The sequence below is a fragment of the Nansenia antarctica genome, assembly GCF_963989245.1.
Source record: "Nansenia antarctica genome assembly, chromosome: 1".
NCBI lineage: Eukaryota > Metazoa > Chordata > Actinopteri > Argentiniformes > Microstomatidae > Nansenia > Nansenia antarctica.
The window spans coordinates 11,895,065-11,917,384 of NC_137674.1; the positions used below are offsets into that span (position 1 = coordinate 11,895,065).

Below are 22,320 nucleotides of genomic sequence, written 5' to 3' on the forward strand. Positions count from 1 at the left end.
CACTTACCTGAACAGACACGTTCTAAAGGCTAAATAAAACAAACTTTCAATAAACCAAAACAATATTTATCACTGAATTGCACACATTGTATTCATTGCGAAATGACTGTATCTGTGAAAAAAACTATTAAAAAAAAACATGCAAAAGTTCCAGCAAGGTAAAACAGTTCACAGACGAGAGATAAAACACATTAAAATGTAGAGGTCCAGACATTTAAAATGTCATTCTGTTCAGACAAATCGTCTCAGTTCTTAATTGAACAGTTGACCACGGGTATGTGGTACTGGATGAGAGTCATGTCCTCCCAAACAGAACGTAGGGGAGAAGAGAATTCAAATGAGGAGAGCTGGTGAATCAGGAGTAGAGAGGCAATTCTTTCACACACAAATCTACTAAACCTTGACTCAGTGTCTAATACCACACATAGGCATGTTTCTCTCTCTATGTTCCTCCCTTCAGATCGAGATGTGATCAGTCAACTCATGACGGTCGTCGTGGTCAAGGAGTTTACTGAGCACATCTAGATTGTGTTTCTCCAGTTTCACTTAGACCCACTAACGTGTGGATACAACACACTGGCATGGTGTGGGCATCACTGTAGAAATACTACACTGAACGACCTTATGAACCGATACATCCACGCTCTCTCCAGGTGACGCGACAGCTAGACATACGTCTCCTGAGGTGGCGAGAGGCACATCCTCTTCAGAGAGGCTGAATCCTGAGACGGGGGGGGGGGGGGGCGGAAAAGAAAGAAAAGAAAATCCTTGAAGCCAAACTTATCCAAAATCATCGCTAACATAAAGCATGTTAGCAGGAGCAGAAGTGAGGCCCTGTGGTTAGCCACTGGGTGGTGAATTAACAGCAGCCAGGCCTGAGGTAGAGCACCCTCCTCTGGAGTAGTCATGGGGAAAATGACACACTCACCGACCGATGAAGGTTTTATGGAGTGAATCATTCCGTGCATTAGTCAACTTATGACATTTCATTGGTTTAAACACAAGACAGAACACACAACACTAGGTGAAGCTATATTCCACCTAGCGCTTTTGAATATGGAATAAGTAGTGACACAAAGATACACTGTCTTGTACAGTGTAATAAAGAAAATGTATTGGATTATTATTACTACTCGATCTTTTCAGTTTGAAAAAGCATCTTTGAGTGTCTAGAAAAGCGCTATATAAGTCTAATGTATTATTATTATTATTATTATTATTCATTTTGCATATCATTCCCCCCCACGGCCCAAGAGTTCAAAACTCTTACTATTCTATGTGTAAGCTTACTCCATCAATTTCCATCAGTGTTCCAAAGTAACACCCCCATTTGACAACGAGACAGCCATTTTGCCCCCCGAATGTTCCCCACTCACATCAGCCCTGGCCGTGGAGAGGTGAGGAGAGACCACAGAAAACGTTTGGGTTTGAACATCTCTGGCTATTTAGTAATGCAGGGCGGTCAGAGCCAAGTTGGCTGGTGTCGTCTGGCAGTGTGGTGTTAGAGGTTGAAACCTCGTGGTTTAGTGATGGAGTGGGCTCGCGGTGTAGCGTTGATGTCATACTCACTCCTCCAAAGCTGACGTTCTCTTTCCCCTGCCTCTCCGCTGAACCGCTGGGTCCAGGAGCCACCGTGTTCTCCCCAGACACCTGCATCCCCAACACTCTCCTCTGGGTCACAAACACAACACGTTTCAGTCTTCTCTGGGTCACAAACACAACACGTTTCAGTCTTCTCTGGTTCACAAACACAACACGTTTCAGTCTCCTCTGGGTCACAAACACAACACGTTTCAGTCTTCTCTGGGTCACAAACACAACACGTTTCAGTCTCCTCTGGGTCACAAACACAACACGTTTCAGTCTTCTCTGGGTCACAAACACAACACGTTTCAGTCTTCTCTGGGTCACAAACACAACACGTTTCAGTCTCCTCTGGGTCACAAACACAACACGTTTCAGTCTTCTCTGGGTCACAAACACAACACATTTCAGTCTCCTCTGGGTCACAAACACAACACGTTTCAGTCTCCTCTGGGTCACAAACACAACACGTTTCAGTCTTCTCTGGGTCACAAACACAACACGTTTCAGTCTCCTCTGGGTCACAAACACAACACGTTTCAGTCTTCTCTGGTTCACAAACACAACACGTTTCAGTCTTCTCTGGGTCACAAACACAACACGTTTCAGTCTTCTCTGGGTCACAAACACAACACGTTTCAGTCTTCTCTGGGTCACAAACACCCCACACAATTTTATTTTTTTTCGATTTATGAGATGGAGAGAGTGTAGACAGGAAAGTAAGGAGAAGAGGGCCGTCATATATATATGCCGACATATATGTGTGCACTGTAGACCGTGGTGCTAGACCACTGGACCACCCCATGAGATACCATTTCTATGAGCTGTATTTATTTCTTATCCCATTTGTGTGCAGAAATCAGAAAATGTTGAACATAAAAAACTAAATGACACAGCATGACAGAGCCTTGTATGCTAAACGGTGGAGGGATCCGTCTAGCAGTGGCAGGCATGGGCGGACGCTGCACAGTACGTGGGGGAACTCGGGCTGACCCCGTTCAGTCGACTGTCTGGTTGTTTTGCTCTTTAGTCAACTGAGATTTTGAAGGTTTAATTGTGTTTTTCTTAGACCACAAGCAAGACACTAAAAAGTTCCAGTCTGTCTGAGCAGATGCTATTCTGGAGAGCCAGGAACAAGCCATCATTCTAAGATATAATACTGAAACTGAAATTATATAAGGTTATAAGGTTGTGTTGGAACCACGGCCACACGCGAGTCGCGGCTGAAATGAAGATACCACTTGGCATTTTTTTTGTCTGATATGTAGCAATCATAGCTAGCTGTCTGTGTTCACAGTTCAGTTTGAGTGTTTCAGCTCAACAGTAATGCAATGCCAGACAGTTAGATACAGTAGTAAGAGTTTACAGTTGGTGCAGTTACTGGAAGCAGACATGCTGCAGTGCAGAGAGGTTAAAAATGCAAGTTGAAACATTTCAAACTAATCGATTAATCGACCAAAATGTTTTAGTCGGGGACGGCCCTCCAGTAAACGCACCTTGATGATCCCCCCGAAGGAGCGGGAGCGTCTGTGCTTCCTGTGGTTCTGAGGAGTCTGATGGTCACTCACAGGAGTTGCTGGGGCCTGTTTAGAAAACTACACACACACACACACACACACACGGCAAATGTTGTCAGTATTGTCAGTAAATACAGTAAAGACACACACACAGACAGACACAGACACACACACACCTGTCTGATGAGCTTCTTCTTCTTGGCAGACTCTGGCATGGTGCTGACCTGCTGGTACAGCTCTCTCAGGGCAGCCTCAGTGTGCCCCTGGCTGACAGCACTGCTGCCCCCACCTACACTGGCATCACCCGCCCCTCCTGGCCTCGCAGAGGGGAAGGGGCCACAGAGAGCCAAGTCATCCTGGAGAGGGAGAGAGACCATGGCTGCATCATACTGGCCCCGTACCACATACCATAACACATCTGTGTGCTGAACTGCACTTTCATGTCAACTGATCAGGAGATTTGCGAGAATATTTGACTTCTTAGACTACAGTGCATGTACATGTTCAGTGCATACTAACCTTTGACTGGAGGCTGTTTGATCCTGTGAAGTATATGCGGGCATGCTCTTTAACGTATGCCGGTGCCTTCGTCAAAACAAACAAACAAACACAAGTTTAATTTTTCTATGCTATTATTTGTACAAGCAACAACATCTACCGTAATCCTACTTTTTAAAATCCCACTCACAGCTATTACTCAGGACCCAATGTACCATAGAAATTAATTATTGACATAAGCAATGATGGAATAGCATGCAGTGTTTACTCTGTTGAACATAGCCCTGGTTGTCATTATTCCAAATAATTGAGCACTACGTGTGCAGCAGGCTAATGAAAGGGAATAGTGATTCAGAGTGAAGCCAGGTGTTCACTCCCACCGTGTCAATAAACTGTCTATTTTAAGGTGTTTGAAATGATTATGTAATCTAATTCACATGCAAATCGATTTTTTTGGATCTGAAAGCATCAACCCCCTCTCACCCTGAAGAGTTTCTGTGAATGCTTGATGAGGAAAGCAACGCCGTTATTCAGCTTCTTAATGTCCCCTCGCAGGTCACTGGCTGTTACCTGGGAAACGAAAAACCAAGCCACTGATTATACACTGAAGGACGAACCACATCATGAAAATCGGTATTGTCATTCACTACCTTTACTTAACGTTACGATAAATAGCCCCATTTCAGTTATTTTCACTCCGACAAGGCTCCATGCAGGTTCCGGTTCCCGAACCTAATTTTGAACCAACCGGCGCGTTCAGACTGGTTATTAAATTGGTTCGGAAACTGAAAAGTTGATTCTTAGCTGGAACCTTTTTAGTTTTTTCCTTGCGAACCATGATGTTGTCAATGGGCGTGTCATATTCTAGGCTGTGAAGACGAGCAAGAAAGTAAGAAGGAAGGAGACAACATGTAATCTAAATCTAATCATTAGTGATTAGAAAAGTGTCATCATTCTCTCTATCTTCCTCACATGCTCAGCAAACACAGCGGGAACTTCGTGGCCTTTCCTATGCGAGTAACAGAGGAGATTGCTAGTAAGAGAATGTGTTTAGAAAGTGAAGAAAGAAACGTTTTTTTCCATACAAAATAGTGTATATTTATTTCAGATACTGTAGTGGAAGATATCCTAATTTCAAGTGAAGTAGCTGCCATCTTGTTGTGACATTAGTGTTTATCCCACCCCTTCGTCACCCTCCATTAATGACGTTGATGGTTCCGCTTAGCAGTGGAGAGTGACTCTTCTCTTTCCTATAAATCTATTATCCTAACAAATCACTGGAACAAAAAAACATGTGCACTCACAGGAACAACAAGCATATCAATGGCCGAAACGCAAAACCTCCTATCTGCAAATGTTCTGATTTGCGGTTTTCACTTTAAATGAGGACAAGTGATTTTTGCAGATAGGAGGTTTTGCGTTTCGGCCATCGATATGTCTACATAGAGAGAGGGATTGGGGAACCAAAGCCTTCTCTAGGATTCTGGGAATTGACACCTACGTTTTTGGGCCAGATGATGTGTGGGGCAAACATGGTGGCCAGGTTGATGGCAGACATCTTGTTTGTCTGCTGGTTGCGTGCCGTGTGGTATAACAGGTCCAGGAGCAGTTTCAGAAGGCTGCGGTTGGCCGAGGGAATAAGCATGAAGAGCAGTTGGAAGGCCTCTATCTGTCGCTCCTTATCAGGCACGCTGGTCTTGTTCCCCTTCTCGTCAAACTGAGTCAGCTCTGGAGACGAGAACAAGGCTTCAGAACAAGGGGCAGAATACCTTTTCCATCTTTATTGAGTAAATTCAGGAGAAACACCTACTATTCTGAAGTGAGCATGGTATAGTTGTGAGTGTGTGTATGTGTGAGAGAGAGAGAGAGAGAGAGAGAGAGAGAGAGAGAGAGTGAGTGTGTGAGTGAGTGTGAGTGAGTGAGTGTGTGAGTGTGTGTGTGTGTGTGTGTGTGTGTGTGTGTGTGTGTGTGTGTGTGTGTGTGTGTGTGTGAGTGTGTGTGTGTGTGTGTGTGTGAGTGTGTGTGTGTGTGTGTGTGTGTGTGTGTGTGTGTGTGAGTGAGTGAGTGAGTGAGTGAGTGAGTGAGTGAGTGAGTGAGTGAGTGAGTGAGTGAGTGAGTGAGTGAGTGAGTGTTAATACCTGCAATCTTCAGATGAGCATGGTAGTGTCTGTGTGTGAGCAGTGGCTCGGGCAGCTCTCCCAGGTAGGCTTTGAGCAGCGTGGCTGCATCGTTAGGGTGGAAGTCCCCGGTCTCCAGGTCTATCTCTGTGCCAGTATTCAACATCTCCCTCAGGGCTGCCTGCCTGAGGCTGTGCCCCGGCACACGGAACAACCCCTCTACATGCAGGTCTGACAAAGGAGAGAGATGAGGAGGAGGAGGAGGAGGAGGAGGGGGGAAGACAGTCGTAGAAAGAGGTGGAGGTGGGGTTGAGATGGGTGGGGATGGGGAGACACAGGGAAGAGAGTAGAGGACAGAGAGAGAGAGAGGGGAGAGAGAGAGAGAGAGAGAGAGAGAGAGAGAGAGAGAGAGAGAGAGTGAGAGAGTGAGAGAGAGAAAGCGCGAAAGGGAACAAAGTGCTTTCAGATAAATTATTGACTCTAGTGTCAACCCCCAATGTCCACTTTCAGCATATGACATCATCGCAGGCTGGAAATAGACTATGAGCTCAGACTCACTCACTCAGCTCCTCAAACTAAGTTACGGAATATCTAATAATACTGTGGAGAAAGACAAATTGAGAGACAGAAATAGAAAACGCTTATTAGGGCCATTATGAAAATTAATGATTAGTACAATGAACGTACTCACTTTTGCTTAGGTACTCAATGAGCTGATATATCTGTGCTATTCCTTCTTCAGTCAGAGGTGCACCAAACACTACTCCTTTGTCTAGAAACCAGAAAGAAAAAAAAAAATGATGGACTGTACTGGACAGTGGACACAAGTGAATTATGTATGGTCAACATTTGAGTCAATTATGAGTGATATCGTGTCAAAAACCAATACACCAAAATGCAACAATTTTCTATGCTAGTTTTAATTTTTGTGGTGGGTCGGGGGTGATTTCTCCCATGTCGACCCATATCTCTCAGTGTGTTTATTACCTTTGCGTCTGAGGAAGTTGAGAGAGCGAAAGAAGCCTGTGTGTGAGGGCAGTCTGGGGTACGCCTCTCCTGTGAGCTGAGCAAACTCATCCCCCGGCAGATCGATGAGTCTGGTGATGTTACTGAGGACCAGCTCTGTGAAGACCTGACCACACTCGTGTCTCAGCTTCTCTACGAAGAAGTCTGGGTTGAAGATGACTGGTTGGCTGCTGTTGTCTGCAGGCTCCGGGCTCATCATCACCACACTACACACCATGCTTATGAGACAGAGAGGGAGGGAGAGAAGATGGAAAACAGGTGGGTTGAGAGACAATAAATGGAACAATGCAGAACAACCGTAAACAAACAACACGCATTAAGCTATCGAATAAAGTAATGTTCGAAATATCACTAGTGCTTTCTTTTCGTTAAGCAATGAAATCCTCAAAGCAATGACGGACAAAGTGGTTTGAGTTGATCAGAGCATTATTTGAGTCGGCCACGTTACTAGTCCTTCTGCAGGCGGGTCTGCAGGATGTAGTCAGGGTATATACAGGAATCTTGAGGTTAATTTCAACACCTTTCTAAGACTTTTTAAAGACCGTGTCAATATTTTTCCAGACTTCACCGCCACTTGGAGCTGTAACCGTTGACATCAGTGACACCTTTAACTTAACAGTTTTAGTTTGCAATAGACTAGACCACTGTCATACAACACAATTTCACAATAAAACTAATAAATTCACAAACTTTTACTAAAAGTTTTTAGGACTCAAACTCTTTGGACAGAGTCTAGTTCAGAAAAATACCTGCAAAATTCAAGACCTCATAAAATCGTGATAAGACTTTGTAATACTATGGTCTTGATTTTCCCAAAATTGATTTATCAACTTTTAATACTTTTCAAGACACCGCGGATACCCTGAAAATACATGACGATGATAGCACATGGACTTTGTGTTCATCGCAGATTAAAGCGCTATTTATTAAATGACTAAATTAGAATCTACACTACACATCGCTTCAGCCCATGTGACAGATAATCACAGTGGCAGTGTATATAATACATCAACCGCAGTGCGTGGAGTTTAGAATGATAAGGTTCTATCTCCGTTTAGAATGATAAGGTTCTATCTCCGTTTAGGGCAGTTCAGAGATATTGAGCGTCAAAGTTTTTACATTCCACTATGTTTTGTGGGATGGAACCTTTGTATTTTATGAATTACTAACTCAAAAATGTCAACATTTTAAAAAAAATAACACCACACAGGCATTAATAAACACCTAATGGATCAGATCATGTAACAAACTCAATTTTGACAAAAATTGAGATAGTCACGTCACGAGTGGCAGTGAATACATGGAACTAGCCTAGATAGCTTCTAGCTGCTAACTGAACGTTTGAGCAAGTTAGTTAGTACCAGAACCAACGGTCCTTGAGACCATTTAGCGATAGCAATCAACAATATTGGTAATTGCTATATTTTGTCAACATTATGCTTTAACGGTTAGCCAGGCTTGCAACATCTACCTTCTGTTGTGCTTGTTTTCTCTTAGATCACTTTCCATCGCCATGTTCATTTGAATCTTTTGAATCTTCCGCGTTACATTCTGCTTCCGGAACGCAATTGGTCAGAAAACAACACTGCTCTGAAGCTTCTGATTGGTTGGCTTCAACCAGTAGAGGTTGAACCACATCCTATCTCAGCTGCATTCAAGCAAAGAGCAAAACAAAATCCCTCCTATGTTACATTGGTTCAAGTTAGTGTCAAAATGTGTCCTTGTCAGTAAAATAAAATAAAGCTTAATATTGAAAAAGTTATTATAATAATAATAAGTCCCCCCGAAGGGGACTTTTATTCATAGCTTTTAACACATAAACCTCATTAGATAATATTTATCTTACAGGTTGCACAGCAAACCTCAATAACAATAAAGAACATTATTGACATTTACATCAAATTGCACATTCCACAATCAATGTTCTTGTGTTTTCAAGAGTGAGAGAGCAGCTTGTGAGGCCAACAGGTTCCAGCAGCGTACTGTGCTGCTGTGCAACATTCAGTTGTTAAGAGGGAGGGGTGGGGATGGGGAGAGAGCGAGCGAGAGGGAGAGGGAGAGGGAGAGGGAGGGAGAGGGAGAGGGAGAGAGAGAGGGAGAGGGAGAGAGAGAGGGAGAGGGAGGGAGAGAGAGAGAGAGAGAGGGAGGGAGAGGGAGAGAGGGAGAGAGAGAGAGAGGGAGAGAGAGAGGGAGGGAGAGGGAGAGGGAGAGAGAGAGGGAGGGAGAGGGAGAGGGAGAGGGAGAGAGAGAGGGAGGGAGAGGGAGAGGGAGAGGAGAATGGGAAGAACAATAGCCTTCAGGACCAGGATCTTGCCTGTCATTGTGAGGGGCCGTGCACTCCATTCGCAGATCTTCTTTTGGACTTGGCGGATGGTCTCCTTCCAGCTGCCGGAGGCCCCTCCATCCTTCTGGTAGGTGATCCCCAGCAGCATAATGTTTTCCGTCTTTACAGGGAAGGAGGTAGCCAGGTTCTCCTGCCAGTGCTGCGACAGAAATAGCTCACACTTACCCCTATTGATCAGGGTGCCAGTGGCTGCACAGTAGTCCTCTACCACTTTCGTTGCTGTGGAAATGGAGCGACTATCTGTGCCGACGATGGTGATGTCGTCCATGTACGCCACCACCTTGAGCCTCTCCCCCCGGGCCCCTGGTAGAGGGTAGCCCAGGATGTTGGGGGAGCTCCTGATCTTCCGTAGGAACGGCTCCAGGTAGATGACGTACAGCAGAGGGGCCAAGGGGCATCCCTGCCGTACTCCAGCTTTGATGGGGAAGGGGTCTGTCAGCTGGTTGTTGATCCGAACTCTGCTCGTGATGTTGTTGTAGCAGAGTTCGGTCCAGTTGAGCAGGTGCTGGGGGAAGTTCATGCCTCTCAGCACCCTCTGCAGGAAACCAAACCATGGCTAACCCTGTCAAAGGCCTTCTCCTGATCCAGGCCCTTCTGAAGGGTGTGGGAGGAGATACAGAACAGGGCATAGTTAACATACCACAGCAGCAGGGACAGGTAGATCTTAAGCACAGTGTAGACTGAGAGAACGGTGCCGGTGTAGGTACCAGATCTGCTCGGGGTCCTGCCATTACTGATGACGACATTATGATGATGACGTGACACATTATGATTGGCTGTACTGTACGTCTGAATGCTGGTTCATCAATTTTGCATTTACATTCATGGAAGTGTGTAGTAGTGCGATAAGATAATCCGACTGTAGTCTAAAAAATAAAGAACATAGTTTTTATATTGCCAAGTTGTAAGAAACAGCCCTACTCTCTGGGTAAATATATTTTTCAATATTTTTCTTGTTCAGATATAAAACAGTTTCTTCTTATTACACTACACACCTTCATGCATTACACTCAAAGCTAGTTAGCTATGAATTTATATTACTGTACTTATTACTGATATTCTGAGTCAGGGCAAGGTAGGCCAGCTTCATGTGTCCCACCCCTTAGGAGAACAGATGCAGTACACAGCTTGTACCTTCTTTTGGACCGGTGTAACAGAGTTGGGAATGTATGTTTAGTTGTGGTGAATGTAGATGAGTTTCGCCGTGCTTGAGCAGCCCTGGTTGTTGTTGGAGCCCTGGTAAACATACATTCCCAACTCTGTTACACCAGCAATGACAACATTTTCAGGGTCTAGTGGGGACCCTACAGGGTCAGGATTCGCTAGACTGGGCCTGACTTCAAAAGTAAAAGACGAGACGTTGTGATCTGCCGTGGACCTGTTTCCCTTTTATTGAAGTGTATGGCCAGGGGATTCACACACGCATTCATTCATTCATTCACTCATTCATGAAGCTTGCACACACGGGAATGTCAAGAGCATCTCTGACCTCAGACATAAGCAAATCATAATCAACATGAAGCTCAAACTCAAACCAAAAATGATCCATCAATTCCTGATGTTCTTCTTTATCGTGTGCCTCAAGCAGTTTCTTTTCAACGTCCCTTTGCTGTGTTTGTCCCATCCTAAGAAACTGAGGTTCTTTTAACTTCCCTTTCAGCCGGTGGAGGTTCTTGCTCACCCACTCAGCTCCCAGGAGCGTTCAGACGTACAGCCAATCATAATGTGTCACGTGATCACAGCCAATCCTAATGTGAAACGTCATCGGTAATGGCAGGACCCCGAGCAGATCTGGCAGGCCGAGCAGATCTGGTACCTACACCGGACCACATGTCCACATACACCTGCATCAGGGACAAGGCGATGTCGGGGAAATTGGAGATCAGAAAAGGACAACACCACTGCTCCTGGAGGAATTTCTTCTTCTATTTTCTTTGTCTTTTAAAAAAATCACATTTCACTCAAAAGCATAAAACCAAATTTTATTTTAGGCAGTTTTTCCACGCCTCCCAAACACTTTGAAAACCCCAGTTCTATCAGAATACAGACACAGATCATTTTGTTGGTTGAACAGATACAGATAATGACGTCTCTGTACACTCCTAAAAGGGACCTTCACAATTCGTTGAATACAATTTCAGTTTCCATTTCACAACTCAATTAACGACATTTGTGAGTACAATTCTGCATGTCTTTACAGTGTTACAGTTATGGATATGGTAGGACTTCTTTGGCATAAAACAATGCAAGTTTTAACCTATAACATTCTATTAAATCAGAGAGCACTGTTGGGACGTGATCAGCAGACAACCACGCTTGGGAGATTCTGAAATATCAACAAAAAAAACGAATCTGAGACTTAATTCAATCAGACCTATAGAGTGTTCTGGGCGATGGCGTTGAGATTGCGGACTTTGCTCACATCTGTTACCATCAGGCCATACTCAGACGCTGTCAGAGAGGCGCCCATATTCACAGACGAGTTCCTGTAACAGAGACACACAAACACACCTTTGTTTAATACCAGATTTTCACCTATGACTGAGTGAGAATAGTGTTAGATGTTGACATTGCCCAGTCTCATCTGCTTTTCAAGAGGGGAGGTATTGACAGGAACTCACCTGAACTTCATGGCAGATTCCTTACTGGTGCGGGCGGAGCAGTGAAACTCCTGAGCTCCGGAACCTTCTAGAATCCTCTGGAGGTTCCTCTCTCTGATACCCCCTCCTACACACACACACCTGTTATTGCTGCTGTTATTGCAGAGGTTATGCAGTATCTAGGGATGATTATAACATTGCAGCATTAAATGAACCTTGTGTTGTGTAGCGCACTAACCTGGCATGACGGTTATCCTGCCTTTAGCCTGTGGGATGACATGACAGGAGGTTTGATTAAGTAACATCTCATCACACACAACACATCAAAGGTTGGACTGAGGGGACATCACACACACACACACACACACACACACACACACACACACACACACACACACACACACACACACACACACCTGTTCCACCAGGCGTTTGATGAGAGGGAGTCCTTCCAGGGCAGAGCCATCGCAGCCACTCGTCAGTAAACGTTCGAACCCCAGCGACACCAGCATCTCCAAGGCAACCAGAGGGTAGTGCACCATGTCGAAAGCTATAATGGCAACACCACATCTGAATAGTCTGAAGTGGCTTCCTCGTCTTCTCCAGATCCCTGGAAGACTTGTTCAGTATTGCTTTTACCTCTCGTGTTCACAGATCAATTCAGATGATGGCGAGGAGAGGAGTCAATTATACAACTTAAGGCTATTGAGATGTACCCATGGCTATGGTAGAAAAGACCAAATATGACAACTTCCAATCATGAGAGGGACTGGAATGCAGGATTTGGAATTAATATCAAACACAACACATGAGAGGATGCTTTCTTTTCTTTCAGAAAAAAAGAAGAAAACAGGTTCATGACTCTCATGCATCTATCCACCATTATAAGTATCTTATTTTAGTACTTTGTATCTTATATAACCCTTCCAAATCGAATAAAAAAATAAAATAAAAAAGGACGAGAAATCTCATGAAACGAGAGGACGCCATCTGTTTTACCTCGGTGAAACGTAACGGGTAGTGGACGGCAGCTGTTGGAGAGAGAGAGAGAGAGAAAAGATTAGAGAAGCGGTTGGATTCCAACAGAGACAGCTCACTTCAAAACACTGGCGGAACATCAACACTGATGGTTTCTATTATTGGATGGAAAATAACAGGTCCTACAATGAGGCCCGTTGCAGGACTACAGGACGACCTCGTCCCCCTCCACACCCCCTCCCGTTGCCTCAGGTTCGACGACCGAACCACCCTCAAGACAACCAGGACCAAGCTCCGGACCTGGGGTGATAGGGCCTTTTCAGCCGCAGCCCTGTCCCTCTGGAACACCCTCCCCAACCACATCTGACAGGCCAACACCCTCCCAACATTTAAGGGTGAGGGTGGGCCCTCAAAACCCACCTCTTCAAGCTCGTCTTCACCAGTTTACCCTCTCCCCCTCCCCCTCCCCTTCCCATGTGCACTACCTTAATTAGGCCCCTATACTTTAATTTATTATTATTTTTGTTTCTTTCTATTATTACTACTTGATCTTCTCAGTTTGTAAAGCGTCTTTGAGTGTCTAGAAAAGCGCTATATAAGTCTAATGTATTATTATTATTATTATTATTATTATTATTACAGCTCTTTGTGCTGCCAGCATGCCGGCCCTCTCCTACCCACTCAGTAGTTCCATGCAGCGCTTTGAATCCACGCGTCCGTCCTCTGTCAGGGCCCCCAGCACCACACCATCTGCCCCGTGACTCTTCACCAGCTCAATGTCTCTCTTCATCACCTCAACCTCACGGTCTGAATACAGGAAGTCCCCCCCGCGAGGCCGGATCATGGCGTAGACCGGGATCCGCACACACTCCTTCACCACCTGCAGCAGACCTGCGCCACATAGTGTACAAAACAGGAAATACAGCATGTTGTTCTCATCATTATGGTTAAGTTTGGTTTCTTGAATGAGCTGACAATTCGATGTGCAAATAATATACAACCATTTCCCTATGAGAAAACATAGCCTCAACTACAGTGCAATAATCTGAATGTAACCATTGTCATATGTTGATAAAAATGTTTCTATGAATATGTCAGAGCAGCATCTAAGTGAAACAGTGTGTATCATTTTTAAAAAGTGACATCTGGTTGACATTTGGTATGAGACCTCTCTGAATCTAAAATAACTTGAGACGGTGTTACCACATAATGTATCATCTCTTTATGGCCAGCATAAGACAGTGAATCAACATACTTTTACATACCTTCATACAATGTTTGGACTTAGACATTGCTGAACCAGATCATTCTGTCATGATGGATACACACACAATAATCCAACCAAAAAACTCATGTGACAATGTAGCTTAACGAATGTAGGTGTGTATGAGGGCTCACCTATGCTGGGTGTGAGACCTCCTTCCAGAAGACTAGAGCACAGCTCAAGGCGACCTGCACCTACGCCAGGGGTTAGGTAAACACACTGCATTCAGACTTCTCATGAAATATACACAAAAAGTATTTACACACACAGGGACCTTTGAGTGAAGAGGATGCTGCATTATGAAATCTGTGATTGTATTTCTTATGTAGCAATAGAAAGGGACACATATGGAGGCCATGGTACGCTTATTCAAAAAAGGTGACACATAATCGCACATTTCATGTATAATGCAATGTACATTACACAATGATCCTATACATTACATTAGATTACTGCATAACATTATACTGTCTATGACACTATCTGCTGAAAGAGAAGGGGTAAGAGCAGCATCTCTCTAGTCTGAGGTGGCTTCCTCTCCTTGATCTGCAGTCTGCACTGATGGGGAAGAACTGGACTGCTACCAGCAAATACCTAGTAGCCCACTGCATGCTGCTTTCAATAATATGATTATTGTGTTTTCTATGCAGATGAAGAAGAGGACTGGAGACAAGATCACGTCTAGTAGTGAGACCCCTGCGTGCAGTAGGTATAAAGGGTATAAAAGGCCCTGGACAATCTAGACAATTTGATGGCAGCTACTAGATTGTAATCAAGTGCAATACTGAAACACAACTGTGAACATTTCAAACCTGCAAACTGCAACACTTTAAATGAATGTGCAATATTATGTGCAATATGACAACCATCGGGTACATAAGGTTCAGACTGAGATAGGAAATGTTAGGATATTTATAGCATAGCATAGAGTACAGCACAGTGTTTTATGTGTATAGTATAGTATAGTGGATAGTGTATATAGCCTTTATTTATGTAAACCAGCTCTTTTCCCTTCTTGTTTTTAGTATTTTTTTCCTAGCACCAGGGGAGCCCCCCCTCCTAAATGTCGTTGTATGGTACCTGTACTGTATTAATGACAATAAAGACCATTCATTCATTCATTCATTCATTCATTCATTCATTCATTCATTCATTCAAATACCTCCTGCCTCTGCGTTGATAGCTGACACCACTGAGTCCACACACACCTCCATCAATACGCTCGCTGCCATCCTACAGAGAGGGAGAGCGACAGAGAGAGAATCTGACTTAAACCGTGCTATTTCAACCCCAAAACCACAAGAATACCGGCACGCAGTAGCATCGACGTTATCCTAACATGTCAGGGTCTTTTGAACGGTTGGCTGAAAGATATTTACAGTGAATTATTAAACAATTTGAAGTTTTAACTTCCCCGGCTATTACTTTCAGATTTCGTTTTGTTTGATTGCCGCTTCAACTTCCAGTGCCTTCATCACGTGACATTTGCGATCTGTTTTGCACTCTCTGTGATTGATTAATGGTCCTGCAAGTAAAAAATAAATAAAAATACTTGTGCACGTTTTTGAGAAAAAAAACATGTGCACATTTCTAGCCATGCATTTGGTTCAGAAAGTGAATGACTGTAGCCCATAGAACATATTAAATAATAATAATATTATCTGACTACAACAGATATTAGTATATATGTATACCGAACGAGTAAACGTATCTGTCTCGTCTGCAAATGTCTGGCACAGATTCACAGCGATAATGTCCACCTACATTGTAAACCGATGTAATTATATCATGCGCATCCACATGGTTTACAATTTAGTGACGCGGTATGTATGCAATCGAAGAATGCAACACAAGAGCATTGTTTAATGCAAAGAAAGCAAAACTATTAATTGTCCAAAAACGTCTTTTATATAAATATACGTATTTTAAAACATTGTTTTGAGAAAGACAAAATGGGATTTTTTTTTTTTTTTTTTTTTTTTTACTGTTGTTACAATGTTACGTCATGGGTCAGAGTTGAATCGCCATGTAGGAAGTCGTTTTCATGTGTTGTGCAAGGATCGCGTTGAAGCTTTGCATGAAGGTCTCCAGACAGTGCTGTGTTTAAATCAGGATGCTGCTTCCCTTGTTACGGACCGCGGTCTCGTGTGGCTGCCGGGGTGGGAGAGGCTTTCAACAGACCCATGTAGGTGTTTTCTGCATTCAATGGGAGCTCAATATTGACTTAGTGAGCTACCGGTGTTATGGCTGACCCGATCCACTTCAGATGGTCCTGGGGAAGTGTGATCTCAGATCTGGGCTATAGCTGAATTCAATGCTATGTGATATGGGTTAGGGTCAACTAGTAATAGTTGATGTTGTTGACACTCACTTTACGTGACGTTATTATAAGGTTCTATCTCCATATTTGTCAAAATTGAGTTTTTTACATAATCTGATCCATTAGTTGTTTATTAATGTCTGTGTATTTTTTAAAATGTTGACATTTTTGAGTTAGTAATTAATAAAATATAAAGGTTCCATCTCACAGAACATAATGGAATGTAAAAACTTTGACGCTCAATATCTCTGAACTGCCCTAAACGGAGATAGAACCTTATCATTCTAAACGGAGATAGAACCTCATCATTCTAAGCTCACGAATAGTTGATGTTGTTGACACTCACTTTAGTCAAAAGCAAGGAAGTCATAATGAAGGCACGCTCTCCCTGAACGGAGGGGATAGTATAACGACCCTGTGTGACCCATCTGTTCGTGGTTATGTGACCAAAGCGCTTTGATAACGTCCTGTCTGTCTCTTCCATCACACAAGCGCACCGCTCCGTTCCGCCAGTGGTTGGTGAAGAGGGGCCAGAGTACCATCACAGCGGAGGCAGGGGCCCCTCCTCTCCCTGCTGCAGTGACTGTTCCCAATGGGGCTACCAATCGGATCGTGGGCCGCTGGCTGGTGGGCTGCAGTGGCCTGGTGGTCGGAGCGGTGGTACTGGGAGGTGTCACAAGGTAATGGGGGATATAATGACAATGACATTATTTAATACACATGTGTCATGTTTGTGGATTTGTAAAGTTTGATTAATTAATTGTATGATTAAAGAAACCAATAGAGAATCCTGATACCTCTAGGGGCAATAGTGCATCAAGTATGTGACATGCATTGCTTGTGTGGTTCTCTCAGGCTGACAGAGTCGGGGCTGTCTATGGTGGACTGGCACCTGGTGAGGGAGATGAAGCCTCCGCAGACTCAGGCCGAGTGGGAGGCAGAGTTCCAGAAGTACCAGCAGTTCCCTGAGTTTAAGATGTGAGTTCTTCTCTCCGCTGTCCCCATCAGCTCAGACCACAACAGAACATGATTTAGAACTTTTTTTTTCTTTTTTAACAATATTTTATTAGAAGGAAGGAAGTAGAACACAGTACAACACTTATGGGTACACAAATAAGGAATGAAGGTCCTTTTATTTAATTTCTTTCCCCATGTATCCACCCACCCCCCCACCCATCAATCAAACACCTATTAATAAAATAATGTATGTAAATGACGGGAGTTAAATAAAATAAAATAAATAAACAAGCATTAGGCTATTATCAAATAGCTCTGAACTAACATCCACAAGGGATGCATAAAGTAATCTTATACTGTACATCTTTTAGAACTTTCAAATCAATCAATTGTCCCCATTTAAATTATGCCTTACTTGCCTACAGAATGAACCATGATATGACTCTACCAGAGTTTAAGTTCATCTTCTTCATGGAGTGGGGCCACCGCATGTGGGGCCGGCTGGTGGGACTGGCGTATGTCCTCCCCACCGTCTACTTCTGGAAGAAAGGGTACTTCACCAGATCCATGAAGGGCCGCGTGTTGGGGCTGTGTGGGTTTGTCTGCTTCCAGGTGAGCGGGAGGAAGACAGGGGAATGACAGAAGAGAAAGTGAGGCTGTGTGTATCGGTCTTCTACCTCTTGGGCATTTGTGTGTTTTTAACCAGTCTCCTTTTCTCCTCTGGTCCTCCCCCCCCTTTAGGGTCTGCTGGGCTGGTACATGGTGAAGAGTGGTTTGGAGGAGAAGCCAGAGTCCTATGACATCCCCCGTGTTAGTCAGTACCGCCTGTCTGCCCACCTGGGCTCAGCTCTGCTGCTCTACTGCGCCAGTCTCTGGACTGGACTCACACTACTGCTCCCTGCTCCCAAGGTACTATACACGTTACGTATATATACACGCACAAACTCACTTCAATGTAAATTCTCTTAAACATTCATTCAACCACATCTTTGACTTATTACGTGTATCCTAATCCCCTCTTCCCCCCAGTTGGCTGACACCAAGCAACTGACCCAGCTCAGGAGGTTCGCTAAGGGCACCGGAGGATTGGTCCTGGTCACCGCTCTCTCAGGTACAGCCTTCGTTGTGTCTTGTGTATGAGGCAGGGGTTGATGTAGAATACAGTAGGAGGTCTAATGGAAGACTGAACCTGAACCTGTGGATGTTGTGTTGTAGGTGCGTTCGTAGCGGGTCTGGACGCTGGTTTGGTGTATAACTCCTTCCCTAAGATGGGTGAGCGCTGGATCCCGGACGATCTCCTGGCCTTCTCTCCCACCCTCAAAAACGTCTTTGAGAATCCTACCACTGTTCAGTTTGACCACCGCGTCCTTGTGAGTAAATGTGTGCAAAAAAAGGGCCTGTCAGAGTACATTTACATTCATGGCATTTATCAGACGCCTTATTCCAAAGCGACTTACAATCAATACATTTGACTAAGCAAGTGAATCATCAGTTCACCAGCAGGAAGAGTAATCTAGCTCAGGCCCGGGGCCATTGGCAGCCTCCGTGATAGGACTAAGGAAAAAACGTTTATTTGTATTAGTAGTATTTATTAGTATTTACAGGAACAAACCAAATGGGCTTGTTCTCTATCACAGTGGCAGGAGGCTTAAAGAGTCTGGTATCCTTCCCTTGTCTTGATTGACAAGGTTCTATCTAGAGCCTCCTGCGGTACGTTTAGTTGTCAGGACATGACGATGGTGATTAATGTGATCTCGCTTTCCCTCCGCCTCTCCCTCCGTCCAGGCGATCTCTACCCTGACCGCCATCAGTGGTCTGTATCTGTTCTCCAGGACGATGAGGCTGCCCAGGAGGGCCAAGATAGCTATCGGCTGTCTGACAGCGATGGCCTACACACAGGTACGCACTCACTACCAGGGCTCTTAACATCAAGACAACTGTAGAGGTCCTTGGGAGTCTCCAGGTTTGATTGATTGATTGATTGAAAACTTTATTAGAAGATTTGCAGAAGTAGGTACATGAAAGTACATATTACATACAAGGTCAACTAACAGGATAAAAACCCAAGAAAGCCACTGGCTTATTTCAATTGGGGTCCTTGATTGGTTAGCCAGTAACTGTCCTAGTCGTGGTTCAGATTGTGTTGATTTAAAGAGTTCAGTAGCATCTCTGAGCTTTCAGGGTCTATTAGTTCAGAGGATATTAGGATCATTATCATGCAGGGTTATTTCTCAAAGCAACATTATTCAACAAGACAAACTAACGCCCTGTGTTTGTGTCCCAGGTTGCACTAGGGATCAGCACCCTGCTGCTGTACGTGCCTACCCCTCTGGCAGCCGTCCACCAGTCTGGCTCTGTCGCGCTCCTCTCATTCGCCATCTGGGTCCTTGCAGAGCTCAGGAAGGTGGCCAAGTAGATGCCTGTTGCACCACCCACCACACCCCAAGTCTCCAGCTACACCTCAATTCCCAAAGAAGAGAGAGAAACACTGCGTTTCACCAAATTGACACTGGTTTGCGCAAGAAAGAGAGGGATATCCCTAAGATGATCGCACTCCCTGATGAAGTATTGATTTTTTATATTGGACCTTTGATTCTTCATCTAGAACTGTAGCACAGCAGTCCATGTTACATCACTGCAAACCATCTTTTCTAGTGAAAGTCAGGCTATTGGACCAGGTTTCTCTTGTTTTGTGTCACTGAGACACACCTGGATAAGCAAAGGGTAAACATAGAAGGTGAAATTACAGAACTGTTTGTGATCTATTTTGCAATTGCCATGTTTCCTGCAGTACAGTAGTCATGCCAGCAGATGGTGACTGTATATAGTTCAGAAATCCAATTGAAAGACATTCAGCTAAAATGCTGTTATGCAATTTCAGTAGAAAGTTTAAAGTTTTGAATAATGAATTAAGTTGACTGTATTACAGCAGTTGCAATGGCCTTGAAACATCTGAAGGGATTGTGGAGTAGTGTTTAAAAGTAATATCTCCACCAACATTTGTATAGATTTCTCCTAGCCAGTACAGCCTCTGTCAAATCGTAGGTTGTTACAACCTACCTGTTGGCAAATCAAAACTATTTGTAGCAAAGGTATCATTACCTGTCCACTTATCTCAATGGTCTGGCTATCCGATTTTGTTATCGAAGCTAGTTTAGGCCAGCTCCTTTAATCTGAATGGTAGAATATGAGAAGACTTATTGTTTGGGTAGATTGAATATACTGCTGTAGGTACACTAAAATAATAGGACATTCATGTGCCTTTTGTTCTATAAAAGGACATGAATGCATTTGATGAATTCTGAGTTGTTACTCATCCATTGCCTTGTGTTTTCTGATCCATGCACTACCTCTTGGTTGAGCTTTTCATTTTCAGACTGCGGGGAAAGTTGGGGAGGGAGAGAGGTATGGCTTGTGGAGGCAAGTCTTTTTTTGGTATGTATTTAATATGTAAATTTAAATTATTTCTTCAATGTTGCTTTTTGACATTGCACAGTTGAATTGTCAATAACTGTGTGAAAATAAATCTGTAGAATCTTGAGTTTGATAGTTTTGTCACCTGTGTATGCAGAAATGTAAATATAAAATATTGAAATATTTTCCTATTGCACTTATTTTAATGAAAGCCATCCTGAACCAAATTGGTGGCTTTTTCAGAAAACACACATAAAGCGCACACAACTCATTGGTGCATAGCAATTGTGATTTTATTGTCTCTGTACAAAATATACACATATCTTGAATATGCAAATCAACCAGTTGAGGCTAGCTAACTAGACACGGTCAGTACAACGGGTTAGTAGGTTTTCATTGCTCTAGACAAAGTACATGCAAGTATAGACAGGTTTCACTTGTAGTCAGGAATGGAGGTCACCTATGGCACCAGCAGGGGAACAATCAGAGCTTTACCGATTTTCTTCTCCGAAAAAAATAAAAATAATAATAATTGTGAAAATATATTTGAATAGAGGGAAACAAGCAAAGTACAGAAATGACATATACTGAGTAGGAGGAAGTTGTAGATTACAATGACGAGGGTCTTCACCTATTGCTGCTGGTCCCTGGGACCCTCTAGAGCAGATGTAGAGACAGGGTGTTGACTGGGACCAGGGCCCTGTTGAAATACTTAAGGAATGCATCCTCCCCCCCCTTCCTTGAAGTCATGACTGATCTAACATGACTGGATTGGTCCCAGCAAGATTCTCATTGCATTGCTTTCAACTATCAAGTCATGTCATATCAGTGATTTCTTCCAGGAAGGCAGGAAGGAATTACGCAATGGAACAGGACCAGACCGTGAATCAGAAATCAAAATGCATCCTTCCTTCCTCCCTCGCTCAAAGTAAACACAAGCGTAGGGTGCTGATATAACTGTACATACCGTACCCCCCCGACCCACCCTAGTCATGCCGACAAAGACCACAGAGAAAGGAGGAGAAGGATCACAAGAGAAGAGGAGAGGAGAGGGGGAATAAGAAAGTAAGAAGAGGGATAGGATATGGGCATTATTGCTTACGCCACCGTCGTCTTTGCGTTCAAGATCCAGCTAGCGGCATATTCAAATGGGGATTCATAATTCATAATTCCCTCTCTTACGTTGACCAACTAGATAACAAATGCCAGAGGTTTTACGAAAAGCTCTAGAATACAGAATAAATAAAAACACACAGTAAATCTATAGGTTGTTGTAGGTAGTTATCTTACAATCTTACAAAAGGTCAGCATTCTCTCCCCATTACATTTACAAGGACAACAAGTTGGCAAATAACCTGAAAAAACACAACTATCTAGATCACCTCTTCACTCCCTCTCTCTCTCTCTCTCTCTCTCTCTCTCTCTCTCTCTCTCTCTCTCTCTCTCTCTCTCTCTCTCTCTCTCTCTCTCTCTCTCTCTCTCTCTCTCTCTCTCTCTCTCTCTCACACTCTCACACGGTCACATAAACCCATTTTCTTTCTCTCCCTCCTTCCCTTCCACCTCCTTCCCCTGCTCTCACACACACATTGAAATGTCTGCCTGTGTATACCATGATATAACTTCAACAGTGGCTGAACGTCTTCAGTCTGTGTCTGACTCTTTGGTGTCAGTGTGAGAGGGGGTTAGAGGGGAAACAGTACC

General features: G+C 43.8%; 3 protein-coding genes across 4 annotated transcripts; 1 reads left to right on the forward strand and 2 right to left on the reverse strand.

Annotated features, from left to right (window-relative positions):
* Positions 1-245: 245 nt before the first annotated feature.
* Positions 246-6,959, reverse strand: LOC308155083 (rho GTPase-activating protein 19-like; the record flags this gene model as incomplete). The annotated part of the gene is made up of 10 exons (XM_080528326.1): positions 246-302; positions 1,570-1,671; positions 3,081-3,179; positions 3,278-3,457; positions 3,621-3,686; positions 4,083-4,169; positions 5,101-5,327; positions 5,738-5,947; positions 6,408-6,488; positions 6,704-6,959. The coding sequence occupies 10 exons, from the start codon at positions 6,957-6,959 to the stop codon at positions 246-248; spliced, it is 1,365 nt and encodes a 454-aa protein (XP_080384452.1).
* Positions 6,960-11,105: 4,146 nt separating this feature from the next.
* On the reverse strand, positions 11,106-15,259 carry cutc (cutC copper transporter homolog (E. coli)). 2 transcript variants are annotated; one of them, XM_080543653.1, is made up of 9 exons: positions 15,091-15,259; positions 14,063-14,122; positions 13,342-13,555; positions 12,686-12,717; positions 12,103-12,236; positions 11,925-11,952; positions 11,708-11,813; positions 11,509-11,572; positions 11,106-11,412 (listed from the first exon to the last, which is right to left on the reverse strand). In XM_080543653.1, the coding sequence occupies exons 1-9, from the start codon at positions 15,158-15,160 to the stop codon at positions 11,386-11,388; spliced, it is 735 nt and encodes a 244-aa protein (XP_080399779.1). In that variant the 5' UTR covers positions 15,161-15,259; the 3' UTR covers positions 11,106-11,385. The 2 variants fall into 2 exon arrangements, with proteins under 2 accessions (XP_080399779.1, XP_080399778.1); XM_080543652.1 differs by having other exon boundaries at positions 11,106-11,572.
* Positions 15,260-15,986: 727 nt separating this feature from the next.
* cox15 (cytochrome c oxidase assembly homolog 15 (yeast)) lies at positions 15,987-20,794 on the forward strand. Its single transcript, XM_080549607.1, has 9 exons — positions 15,987-16,113; positions 16,741-16,928; positions 17,104-17,226; positions 17,631-17,817; positions 17,947-18,114; positions 18,235-18,316; positions 18,421-18,575; positions 18,991-19,104; positions 19,490-20,794. The coding sequence occupies exons 1-9, from the start codon at positions 16,042-16,044 to the stop codon at positions 19,619-19,621; spliced, it is 1,221 nt and encodes a 406-aa protein (XP_080405733.1). The 5' UTR covers positions 15,987-16,041; the 3' UTR covers positions 19,622-20,794.
* Positions 20,795-22,320: the final 1,526 nt, after the last annotated feature.

Bases quoted from the DNA above. Each gene is read 5' to 3' on its own strand.
- cutc (XM_080543652.1), bottom strand. From the start codon at position 15,160: ATGGCAGCGAGCGTATTGATGGAGGTGTGTGTGGACTCAGTGGTGTCA. The intron at 14,123-15,090 runs GTATTTGAATGA...CCCCTGGCGTAG, and splicing joins TATCAACGCAGAGGCAGGAG to GTGCAGGTCGCCTTGAGCTG. The intron at 11,814-11,924 runs GTTAGTGCGCTA...GTGTGTGTGTAG, and splicing joins CAGGATAACCGTCATGCCAG to GAGGGGGTATCAGAGAGAGG.
- cox15 (XM_080549607.1), top strand. From the start codon at position 16,042: ATGCTGCTTCCCTTGTTACGGACCGCGGTCTCGTGTGGCTGCCGGGGT. The intron at 18,115-18,234 runs GTACTATACACG...TCTTCCCCCCAG, and splicing joins TACTGCTCCCTGCTCCCAAG to TTGGCTGACACCAAGCAACT. The intron at 18,576-18,990 runs GTGAGTAAATGT...CCCTCCGTCCAG, and splicing joins AGTTTGACCACCGCGTCCTT to GCGATCTCTACCCTGACCGC.